Here is a 12,953-nt window from a genome sequence, read left to right on the forward strand (position 1 = left end):
TATTGATTTTTGAAGGGACAGACAGTAGGCTGACAGGAAACGGGAGAGAGATGGGGGGGATGACATGCAGTAAAGGCCGTGTCGGGTCCGGGAGTCGAACCCGCGGCACACTGCGACTGGATTACCAGTCCGGTGCCCAGACCGTTACGCTACGGCCTGGGCCAATAAGGAGCTTTTGCACAAAATAACACCTGGACCTCTTTGGTGGGGACGTAACAACTACAAAGAAAGGTAAGAAAGCCTTTTAGTATGGAATTCTCCTTTAAAGGGTTCTCGGCCCAAAATGGTTCTATTAAATGTCTTCTAAATCCTGACATTTTTCAGAAAAACCTCATGATCCTATAATGTCAGTGGTTCTCAAACTACTTCATGTCAAGGACCCCCAAAGATGATATGTATTTGACCAAAATATGTTGTTCCATGGTTTTCTTTGGTTCCGTGTGTACACGTTGCTTAGCGGTTCAACTCACTGGTTGCAGTAGCCCACGCGGTAGCAGCGTGTGCAGCGCTTCATCTTATCTTCGTCAGACAGAGGAGGTTTCATACAGGCTGCGCACTTAGTGATGGGGAGACTGGGGACCTGGAGCCTCTGCAACACACACACACACACACACACACACACACTCTTAACAGATTCTATACATAGGACGTCTGAGAACGTCATAAGGATCCCGAAATATTAGTACTATTGACGTGTGAGGACGTCCTAGCGACGTCCCAGCGACGCGGGGCGAGATAAGAATATTCAGAATTTTTCAAATTTTTTTCTTTTGGCATTTCGCTTTTCGCTTGCCGTACGCTAACGCTCAGTGCAATAATTAGCTTGTCATTGACTCCCATGTTAGCGCGGCGGAAAGAATGACTCGTATCTCCTAATCCAAGGCGCTCTCCGCGGTGATGAATGGATCGATATGCTGGCGCTTCATTTCTGCTCCTCATCCGTCTCTCCCGCAAAATATGAACGTTTTTTGGAGCGTAAAACAATATATTAAGATGATCGGGGATGTGAGGTCCCTTTGTAAAGTCAACTTTTTTAGGCAAGTGTTTCCTGTTTCATGGCTTTCAAAAGTAAAAGCAATCAGACAACTCTGGCACTCTATAGCCTTTATTTTGAAGGCAATTCCTGTACTAAATGTGTTAAAGTTGGAGTGCCACAATTTTTGTATTTTTCCAGTTTAGCCTGTGTCTATGAGGTGCCTTACCTGTTGGACCCTGAGGACCACCACCCTCTCCTTGTGTCTATGAGGTGCCTTACCTGTTGGACCCTGAGGACCACCACCCTCTCCTTGTGTCTATGAGGTGCCTTACCTGTTGGACCCTGAGGACCACCACCCTCTCCTTGGCCAGCTCTTTGGACAGAACCTCGAAGCAGAACAGCACGTCGGACGACGACACCGTGTCCAGGGAGTGGCACGGCAGGAAGACGCGCTGGAAGCGGCTCTTCACCACCTGGGGGGCAATTAGAGAGGAGACCCCCCCCTGTTAAGACCTGAGACCAGGTTCTACTAAATGTCTACATCCTGACAGGTTGTCTGAAGAAACCCATGTTTCTATATATATCAGTGGTGCTCAAACCTTTTAACCCATTCTGACCTGAGATCAGATTCATACGAGGTTTCCACTGGACAAACACTGGGTCTGATTAACCCATTCTGACCTGAGATCAGATTCTAGAAATGTCAATCGTTCTTCGATTTTTCAAAAATAGCAGACCTACAAGCTCGTATCGCGCCACTCGGTGGCGCGATATGAGCTTGTAGATCTGCTATTTTTCAATAGCTAAAGCATAACATGATGCTGACACCAAAATGGGTGCCCGTTCAGAATGGGTTAATGTCAAAGACCGCCAGAATTATATGTATCCGGCAAAAAAAATATTTGTACCAGGGACCACCCCCAGAAGCAAAGATTTGAGTAAAAGAAATCGGCCGCTGGGTAAGAATATATATTCAAAGATTTGCGCCAAGTTTTTTCAAATCATCTGCAAGCTCATAGCAGGGCCGCGCGCTATTTTTCAACAGCTGGTGAAAAGCTATAAGGTGACACAGATGCGTTCCAGGTCTTAACCCATTCTGACCGGGCACCCATTTTGGTGTTCGTTGTGCTTTAGCTATTGAAAAATAGCAGATCTACAAGCTCATAGCGCGCCACCGAGTGGCGCGCTACGAGCTTGTAGGTCTGCTATTTTTGAAAAATCGAAGAACGACTGACATTTTTTAGAATCTGATCTCAGGTCAGAATGGGTTAATCAGACCAGTGTGTGTGTCCAGTGGAAACCTCGTATGAATCTGATCTCAGGTCAGAGGTGGCGTCTTACCTCGGCCAGCCGGAGGTTCTCCGGTTTGACCCGGACGCTCCTGGAGATGGAGTCCAGCACCTCCGCTGTGCTGGAGTTGTCCTTGCTCACGCTGACCAGGAACTGAAAACACAAAATCAATCAATCAATACTTTGTCAGACCCAGGGAGATCTATTTCACAGAAAGAAATTATACAGTACAGTACAATACAACCCCCCCCCCCCCCCACACACACACACACACACACACACCTAGACCAGGAAATGTGTCTCATTCCCGAAAGGCTTTCATTTTTGAGCCGAATGCAAAAGGACATAAAAGCCTGGCTATCCATGAGCGAACATCCGGGGTATTTATATTTTCCCTTAACCCATTCTGACCTGAGATCAGATTCATACGAGGTTTCCGCCGGACACACACTGGTCCTGATGAACCCCATTCTGACCTGAGATCAGATTCTAAAAATGTCTATTACATCCTGACAGTTTCATTATTAACCCATTCTGACCTGAGATCAGATTCTAAAAGTGTCTTCGATTTTTCAAAAATAGCAGACCTACAAGCTCGTATCGCGCCACTCGGTGGCGCGATATGAGCTTGTAGATCTGCTATTTTTAAATAGCTAAAGCACGACATGATGCCGACACCAAAATGGGTGCCCGGTCAGAATGGGTTAAAAAAGGCTGATGATACCCAATACCCTCTTCTCACCTTGATGGGCTTCTTGTGAGGTTCTTTGGCGAAGTAGAAGACGGTCAGAACCTTCTGCTTCTGGGGCAGCGGGACGGGCAGGTAGAGGAAGGGGTCGAAGGTGATGGACACCTGGGGAGACGGGAAGGAGGAAGATGACGGTAAGAGAGAGTGTGTGTGTGTGTGTGTGTGTGTGTGTGTGTGTGTGTGTGTGTGTGTGTGTGTGTGTGTGTGTCAGTGTTGTTTTTGTCGACTGAAACTATGACGAAAACGATGAAAAAAAAAGAAATTAAAGGTATATTCAGTGATTTCACTTAATTCAAATATCACTTATTTTTTTGTTTTGTTGTGATAATCCTCCCTACTATAGAGTGTGCTGGCCATATAAGGAGTTCCTCCCTGTCCCCAGTTAACCCCTGGGGGTCAAAAAACCTTAGGTTTCGTTTTTGACTCTCTATCCTGATTGGACGAAAGGCTGGGTCCCACAGCCAAAAACAAAACCTAAGGTTTTTTGAGTGAAATCACTGAATATACCTTTAAAACTAAGCTATGATGACTTAAACTAAGACTAAATATACTGAGTGAAAACAACTAGACTAGACTAAAATGTTAGGGGGGAGGGGGGACTAGTGGAGAAGAGATCATTTTACGTTTGGTTGCACTCTGAAAATAGCCGATCTACAAGCTCACAACGCATCGCAGTGTGACGCGTTGTGAGCTTGTAGATCAGCTATTTTCAGCATGGAACCACGTGTAAAATCAGGGCGTTTACGACTCCACCAAAGCCCGCCAAACACACATTCATGTTGTTAGTCGACAAAATCAACTGTACATTATTTAGTCGACTAAAATCGTATGATATTTAGTCGACTAAAACTAGACCAACACAAACAAAATTCAGATGACTAAAATATGCCTAAAAAACTAAATCAGAAATAGTGTGTGTGTGTGTGTGTGTGTCTGTGTGCGTGCCTGTGTGCATGCCTGTGTCCATGCCTGTGTCCATGCCTGTGTGCGTGCCTGTGTCCATGCCTGTGTCTATGCCTGTGTGCGTGCCTGTGTGCGTGCCTGTGTCCATGCCTGTGTGCGTGCCTGTGTCCATGCCTGTGTCTATGCCTGTGTGCGTGCCTGTGTGCGTGCCTGTGTCCATGCCTGTGTGCGTGCCTGTGTCCGTGCCTGTGTCCGTGCCTGTGTGCGTGCCTGTGTCCATGCCTGTGTCCGTGCCTGTGTCCGTGCCTGTGTGCGTGCCTGTGTCCATGCCTGTGTGCGTGCCTGTGTCCGTGCCTGTGTGCGTGCCTGTGTCCGTGCCTGTGTGCGTGCCTGTGTCCATGCCTGTGTGCGTGCCTGTGTCCGTGCCTGTGTGCGTGCCTGTGTCCATGCCTGTGTGCGTGCCTGTGTGCGTGCCTGTATGTGTGTCTGTGTCCATGCCTGTGTGCGTGCCTGTGTCCGTGCCTGTGTCCGTGCCTGTGTGCGTGCCTGTGTCCATGCCTGTGTCCATGCCTGTGTGCGTGCCTGTATGTGTGTCTGTGTCCATGCCTGTGTGCGTGCCTGTGTGCGTGCCTGTGTGCGTGCCTGTATGTGTCTGTGTCCATGCCTGTGTGCGTGCCTGTGTGCGTGCCTGTGTCTATGCCTGTGTGCGTGCCTGTGTGCGTGCCTGTGTGCGTGCCTGTGTCCGTGCCTGTGTCCGTGCCTGTGTCCATGCCTGTGTGCGTGCCTGTGTGCGTGCCTGTGTCTATGCCTGTGTGCGTGCCTGTGTGCGTGCCTGTGGCCGTGCCTGTGTGCGTGCCTGTGTCCATGCCTGTGTCCGTGCCTGTGTCCGTGCCTGTGTCCGTGCCTGTGTGCGTGCGTGCCTGTGTGCGTGCCTGTGTCCGTGCCTGTGTGCGTGCGTGCCTGCGTGCGTGCCTGTGTCCGTGCCTGTGTCCGTGCCTGTGTCCGTGCCTGTGTCCGTGCGTGCCTGTGTGCGTGCCTGTGTCCATGCCTGTGTCCGTGCCTGTGTCCGTGCCTGTGTCCGTGCCTGTGTCCGTGCCTGTGTCCGTGCCTGTGTCCGTGCCTGTGTCCGTGCGTGCCTGTGTGCGTGCCTGTGTGCGTGCCTGTGTGCGTGCCTGTGTGCGTGCCTGTGTCCGTGCCTGTGTCCGTGCCTGTGTCCGTGCCTGTGTCCGTGCCTGTGTGCGTGCCTGTGTGCGTGCCTGTGTGCGTGCCTGTGTCCATGCCTGTGTGCGTGCCTGTGTGCGTGCCTGTGTCCGTGCCTGTGTCCATGCCTGTGTCCATGCCTGTGTCCGTGCCTGTGTCCATGCCTGTGTCCATGCCTGTGTCCGTGCCTGTGTCCGTGCCTGTGTGCATGCCTGTGTGTGTGTGTGTGTGTGTGTGTGTGTGTGTGTGTGTGTGTGTGTCTGTGTGTGTGTGTGTGTGTGTGTGTGTGTGTGTGTGTGTGTGTGTGTGTGTGTGTGTGTGTGTGTGTGTGTGTGTGTGTGTGTGTGCGTGCGTTACCTTGGAGCACATGGGGCAGACCAGCTTGGATTTGAACTGTCCCTGGAACAGATCCACTATGAAGGAGTCGTTCCTCATCTTGTGCCTCTGCCACGCCTCCTCTGCCACCACCTGGACCAATGAGAACAGTCACATTCTATAAAACACGCCTCCTCTGCCACCACCTGGACCAATGAGAACAGTCACATTCTATAAAACACGCCTCCTCTGCCACCACCTGGACCAATGAGAACAGTCACATTCTATAAAACACGCCTCCTCTGCCACCACCTGGACCAATGAGAACAGTCACATTCTATAAAACACGCCCCCTCGGCCACCACCTGGACCAATGAGAACAGTCACATTCTATAAAACACGCCTCCTCTGCCACCACCTGGACCAATGAGAACAGTCACATTCTATAAAACACGCCTCCTCTGCCACCACCTGGACCAATGAGAACAGTCACATTCTATAAAACACGCCTCCTCGGCCACCACCTGGACCAATGAGAACAGTCACATTCTATAAAACACGCCTCCTCTGCCACCACCTGGACCAATGAGAACAGTCACATTCTATAAAACACGCCTCCTCTGCCACCACCTGGACCAATGAGAACAGTCACATTCTATAAAACACGCCTCCTCTGCCACCACCTGGACCAATGAGAACAGTCACATTCTATAAAACACGCCTCCTCTGCCACCACCTGGACCAATGAGAACAGTCACATTCTATAAAACACGCCTCCTCGGCCACCACCTGGACCAATGAGAACAGTCACATTCTATAAAACACGCCTCCTCTGCCACCACCTGGACCAATGAGAACAGTCACATTATATAAAACACGCCCCCTCTGCCACCACCTGGACCAATGAGAACAGTCACATTCTATAAAACACGCCTCCTCTGCCACCACCTGGACCAATGAGAACAGTCACATTCTATAAAACACGCCTCCTCTGCCACCACCTGGACCAATGAGAACAGTCACATTCTATAAAACACGCCTCCTCTGCCACCACCTGGACCAATGAGAACAGTCACATTCTATAAAACACGCCTCCTCTGCCACCACCTGGACCAATGAGAACAGTCACATTCTATAAAACACGCCCCCTCGGCCACCACCTGGACCAATGAGAACAGTCACATTCTATAAAACACGCCTCCTCTGCCACCACCTGGACCAATGAGAACAGTCACATTCTATAAAACACGCCTCCTCGGCCACCACCTGGACCAATGAGAACAGTCACATTCTATAAAACACGCCTCCTCTGCCTCCACCTGGACCAATGAGAACAGTCACATTCTATAAAACACGCCTCCTCTGCCTCCATCTGGACCAATGAGAACAGTCACATTCTATAAAACACGCCCCCTCTGCCTCCATCTGGACCAATGAGAACAGTCACATTCTATAAAACACGCCCCCTCTGCCTCCATCTGGACCAATGAGAACAGTCACATTCTATAAAACACGCCCCCTCTGCCTCCATCTGGACCAATGAGAACAGTCACATTCTATAAAACACGCCCCCTCTGCCTCCATCTGGACCAATGAGAACAGTCACATTCTATAAAACACGCCTCCTCCGCCACCACCTGGACCAATGAGAACAGTCACATTCTATAAAACACGCCTCCTCTGCCACCACCTGGACCAATGAGAACAGTCACATTCTATAAAACACGCCTCCTCTGCCACCACCTGGACCAATGAGAACAGTCACATTCTATAAAACACGCCTCCTCCGCCACCACCTGGACCAATGAGAACAGTCACATTCTATAAAACACGCCTCCTCTGCCACCACCTGGACCAATGAGAACAGTCACATTCTATAGAACACGCCTCCTCTGCCTCCACCTGGACCAATGAGAACAGTCACATTCTATAAAACACGCCCCCTCTGCCTCCATCTGGACCAATGAGAACAGTCACATTCTATAAAACACGCCTCCTCCGCCACCACCTGGACCAATGAGAACAGTCACATTCTATAAAACACGCCCCCTCTGCCACCACCTGGAACAATGAGAACAGTCACATTCTATAAAACACGCCTCCTCTGCCTCCATCTGGACCAATGAGAACAGTCACATTCTGTAAAACACGCCTCCTCCGCCACCACCTGGACCAATGAGAACAGTCACATTCTATAAAACACGCCCCCTCTGCCTCCACCTGGACCAATGAGAACAGTCACATTCTATAAAACACGCCTCCTCCGCCACCACCTGGACCAATGAGAACAGTCACATTCTATAAAACACGCCTCCTCTGCTCCTTTCATGTCAAGGACCCCCAAAAAATATATGTAATTGGCCACCGACCCCCCATCTGAAAACATGTTGTTCCAGGGACCCCCCCCCCCCCCCCCCCCCCATGAAGCAAAGATTTGAGTTAAAAACGTTCGCTCTGAAAGAATATATTCAAACATTTGGGCCACATTTTCACGATAAAAAGAAAAATAGCAGACCTACAACCTCGTAGCGCGGCACTCGGTGCCGCGCTACGAGCATGTAGATCTGCTATTTTTCAATAGCCAAAGCATAACATGATGCCAACACCAAAACAGAATGGCTTAACCCATTCTGACCGGGCACCCATTTTGGTGTCAGCATCATGTTATGCTTTAGCTATTTAAAAATAGCAGATCTACAAGCTCGTATCGTGCCACCGAGTGGCGCGATACGAGCTTGTATGTCTGCTATTTTTGAAAAATCGAAGAGCGACTGACATTTCTAGAATCTGATCTCAGGTCAGAATGGGTTCATCAGACCAGTGTGTGTCCAGTGGAAAACCTCGTATGAATCTGATCTCAGGTCAGAATGGCTTAAACAACCAGTCGACTAGTAAACTAGGCAACTAGTCAGTCAGTAGTCAACTAATGAAAAAGCCCCAGGTGGTTGTTTGACGTGTTCCTCACCTCGTCCAGCCGTCCGTCCGAGTCCACGGTCTCCGTGTAGGGCTTGTTCTGGATACGGTTCAGGTCCTCGTGGAGACCGTCCAGCAGGAAGGCCATGAACTCCTGGGCGTCGTGCTGCGCGTAGCCCGTGAACTGGCTGGCCTTAGAGGCCACGATGGCCTGTAGGGGGAGACAGAGAGACACATGGAGGACAGAGACATTAACTGACTGGCCTTACTGGCCTGTAGAGACAGACAGAGACACATGGAGGACAAAGACATTAACTGACTGGCCTTACTGGCCTGTAGAGACAGACAGAGACACATGGAGGACAGAGACTTTAACTGACTGGCCTTACTGGCCTGTAGAGACAGACAGAGACACATGGAGGACAGAGACATTAACTGACTGGCCTTACTGGCCTGTAGAGACAGACAGAGACACATGGAGGACAGAGACATTAACTGACTGGCCTTACTGGCCTGTAGAGACAGACAGAGACACATGGAGGACAGAGACATTAACTGACTGGCCTTACTGGCCTGTAGAGACAGACAGAGACACATGGAGGACAGAGACATTAACTGACTGGCCTTACTGGCCTGTAGAGACAGAGAGACACATGGAGGACAGAGACATTAACTGACTGGCCTTACTGGCCTGTAGAGACAGACAGAGACACATGGAGGACAGAGACATTAACTGACTGGCCTTAACGGCCTGTAGAGACAGAGGGAGACACATGGAGGACAAAGACGTACATTCACCCATTTAGGACCAACACCAAATTCTAAAAAAAATGTCTTCTAAATCAAGACAGTTTTCTGAAAAAGCTTTCTGTGTCAGTGGTTCTCAAACTATTTCATGTCAACGACCACAAAGAAAATGATATGTAATTGGCGCGCCATCCCCCATCTGAAAATACGTTGTTCCTTCATTTAGTATCACTTAGTAACACAACAAATGGTGTGTACTGCAAAGAGCCCATTCCTTCCCGTTGCATAATGTTCCAAACTAGAGATGTCCCGATACTGTATCGGTATCTGGAAAAGTATCGGATCGGCCCTTATTTGTCACATCAGGTCATATCGGTATCTGTGAATATGCCAGTCTAACCACCGATCTGACACAGGGGTAAGGGGTTGACACTATGCCAGTCTAACCACCGATCTGACACAGGGGTAAGGGGTTGACACTATGCCAGTCTAACCACCGATCTGACACAGGGGTAAGGGGTTGACACTATGGCAGGTAAATACAATGTTTGGACATGTGGAGTGCACATTTGAGTGAGGAGTCTGCTATAAACACAACACAAGATATATAGCTAGATAGCTATAAACCAGGGGGGCAGTCAGACAGATATTTTGTGAAGCCTGAAACTCCTGAAAGTTCATATAATGGCCTGTTGTGGCGCTGTCACTGGACCCAGAAAAACCCATAGCCCCATAGAAGTCCATGTATTTGGGCCCAACTTCACCTAGACTGTATTACCCTAATAAACATGGTCATGAATACTTTTTTCTTCCAGTCACTAGTTTAAAGTCTCATTTCTAATGTCATAATATTATTTTGGGAAAATTATGGTCCCATTTATAAAATAAATGGCCATAAAGTCGCGTATGTTCTGAGGGGCGTGGCTACCGTTACAGTCTATGATCGGGAGTCCCCACCCACTCGAGTCAAAATAAAAACCAACGGAGAAGAAGGGGGGAAGTCCCGCCTCGTTGTCTGGGCAGCCAATGGCCAGCTGGGCCCAAACGGAGCCAGCCAATGGCCAGCTGGGCCCAAACGGATCTAGAAAGATGGCGACTTACAGTGCAGGAATAACAGGCTTCATTTTACGTCCATGTTAGACCCGGGGGAACGCTTTGTCCATATTCTTTACAGTCTATGCTATAAACACAACATGAAATCACGACACTGGTATCAGTATTTGTTATCGGTATCGGCTAACACAGAAATTGAGGTATTGGGATCAGATCGGAAAGCGGAAAAAGTGTATCGGGACATCTCCTGTTCCAAACCAACGAGCTGTCGTTGTCCCACCTTGAGTTTGGAGGGCTGGAAGGCGTGGTGCGTGCCCTTCCACAGAGCCCTGAGGAGCACGGCGAAGCCGATGGCCAGCCGGCCGCCCGTACCCAGAGGGTTGTTACAGTTGATCTCTGCCTCGAAGGCTCGGTCTGCAGGGAGAGGACACACATTAGGTTACACACTGCAAGGACAGGACGCACATTCACAGGACACCAGGAACCCATTTAGGACAGGACGCACATTAGGTTACACACTCTAAGGACAGGACACACATTCACAAGACACCAGGAACCCATTTAGGACAGGACGCACATTCACAAGACACCAGGAACCCATTTAGGACAGGACGCACATTCACAAGACACCAGGAACCCATTAAGGACAGGACGCACATTCACAAGACACCAGGAACCCATTAAGGACAGGACGCACATTCACAAGACACCAGGAACCCATTTAGGACAGGGCACACATTCACAAGACACCAGGAACCCATTTAGGACAGGACGCACATTCACAAGACACCAGGAACCCATTAAGGACAGGACGCACATTCACAAGACACCAGGAACCCATTAAGGACAGGACGCACATTCACAAGACACCAGGAACCCATTTAGGACAGGGCACACATTCACAAGACACCAGGAACCCATTTAGGACAGGGCACACATTCACAAGACACCAGGAACCCATTTAGGACAGGACGCACATTCACAAGACACCAGGAACCCATTTAGGACAGGGCACACATTAGGTTACACACTCTAAGGACAGGACACACATTCACAAGACACCAGGAACCCATTTAGGACAGGGCACACATTATGTTACACACTGCAAGGACAGGACGCACATTCACAAGACACCAGGAACCCATTTAGGACAGGGCACACATTAGGTTACACACTCTAAGGACAGGACACACATTCACAAGACACCAGGAACCCATTTAGGACAGGACACACATTAGGTTACACACTCTAAGGACAGGACGCACATTCACAAGACACCAGGAACCCATTAAGGACAGGACGCACATTCACAAGACACCAGGAACCCATTTAGGACAGGACACACATTCACAAGACACCAGGAACCCATTTAGGACAGGACACACATTAGGTTACACACTCTAAGGACAGGGCACACATTCACAAGACACCAGGAACCCATTTAGGACAGGACACACATTAGGTTACACACTCTAAGGACAGGACACACATTCACAAGACACCAGGAACCCATTTAGGACAGGACACACATTAGGTTACACACTCTAAGGACAGGACACACATTCACAAGACACCAGGAACCCATTTAGGACAGGACGCACATTCACAAGACACCAGGAACCCATTTAGGACAGGACGCACATTCACAAGACACCAGGAACCCATTTAGGACAGGACGCACATTCACAAGACACCAGGAACCCATTTAGGACAGGACGCACATTCACAAGACACCAGGAACCCATTTAGGACAGGGCACACATTAGGTTACACACTCTAAGGACAGGACGCACATTCACAAGACACCAGCAACCCATTTAGGCCTGACGTCAACATTTACAAGCTCACAATGCATGACACGTTGTGAGTTTGTAGATCTGCTATTTTCAGAAAGTGTAAAATCAGCCATTACGACGGCATCGAGGCCCCGCCGAAAAACACATTTTAGTCCGACTATAAATCACCTGTAGATTTGGTCGACTAAAAGCATATGATATTTAGTCGACTAACTTCACATTCCGGGTGACTAAAATGTGACATCATCGATGGGGAATACAAGCTAATAAAAACTGCAGGCTTTCTAGGCCTGAAAAGTTGCAATGCGAAAATGGAAGGCATTGTTCTCACGATAATGAAAATCTAAACATTTCTGTAAAAGAATCTTCTTTAAAAAAAAATCTGCCTAACTGAAGGACGGTTTCTAAACTGCCCACAGCCCTCCTATGAGACACAGACTGAGTAGAAAAGAATGGTGCCATTTTTTCATGATTATTAGTGATTATTAAATTTTCCTAAAATTTGTAAGAAATGTAGACATAGGCTAACATTTAGATGTGGCGGCCATCTTGAAATAGCACCGCCATATTGGATTCTTGGATGGCTCGGTTAAAAAAATTAAAGAGGTGACCCAGAGGCATGTTCATGCCAAATTTCACACTTGTATCACCAAGCGAACAACCGTTCCAATGATCTGCTATATTGCACGAATTTTGTGTGCGTGTGTACATCTGTAATCCACGTAACCCGAGAACCGTTCGCCCCACCGACTTCAAATTCGACACACACGTTCCACACACCCACAGGGAGTGCAGTGCCCGGTCTCGAGTCGGCCGCACCCATGGTTGTCCAGAACCGCCACAAAAGGCCTTTTTTATTTGGCGGCCATCTTGAAAAATGACCGCCATATTGGTATTTTCGCTGGCTCGGTTAAAAAAGTTAAAGAGGTGACCCAGAGGCATGTTCATGCCAAATTTCACGCTTGTATCACCAAGTGAAAGGTTCTCTCGCAATATGGCTGTTAGCCGCTGT

The 12,953-nt window shown here is 48.9% G+C and overlaps 1 protein-coding gene across 4 annotated transcripts in view; it reads right to left on the reverse strand.

The window, feature by feature from the left end:
* The window catches only part of usp19 (ubiquitin specific peptidase 19), an 83,466-nt gene that overhangs the window by 27,347 nt on the left and 43,166 nt on the right, over positions 1–12,953 (reverse strand). For all 4 annotated transcript variants that reach the window (XM_083768266.1, XM_083768263.1, XM_083768265.1 and 1 more), the window contains exons 14-20: positions 10,426–10,559; positions 8,398–8,556; positions 5,475–5,585; positions 3,009–3,119; positions 2,318–2,419; positions 1,309–1,449; positions 471–589 (exon numbers count right to left, since the gene is read on the reverse strand). In XM_083768266.1, the coding sequence (XP_083624392.1) occupies positions 471–589; positions 1,309–1,449; positions 2,318–2,419; positions 3,009–3,119; positions 5,475–5,585; positions 8,398–8,556; positions 10,426–10,559 (877 nt within the window). The remainder of the gene's footprint in view (positions 1–470; positions 590–1,308; positions 1,450–2,317; positions 2,420–3,008; positions 3,120–5,474; positions 5,586–8,397; positions 8,557–10,425; positions 10,560–12,953) is intronic.

Source organism: Protomyctophum parallelum (assembly GCF_964188405.1).
Source record: "Protomyctophum parallelum genome assembly, chromosome: 7".
Taxonomy (NCBI): Eukaryota; Metazoa; Chordata; class Actinopteri; order Myctophiformes; family Myctophidae; genus Protomyctophum; species Protomyctophum parallelum.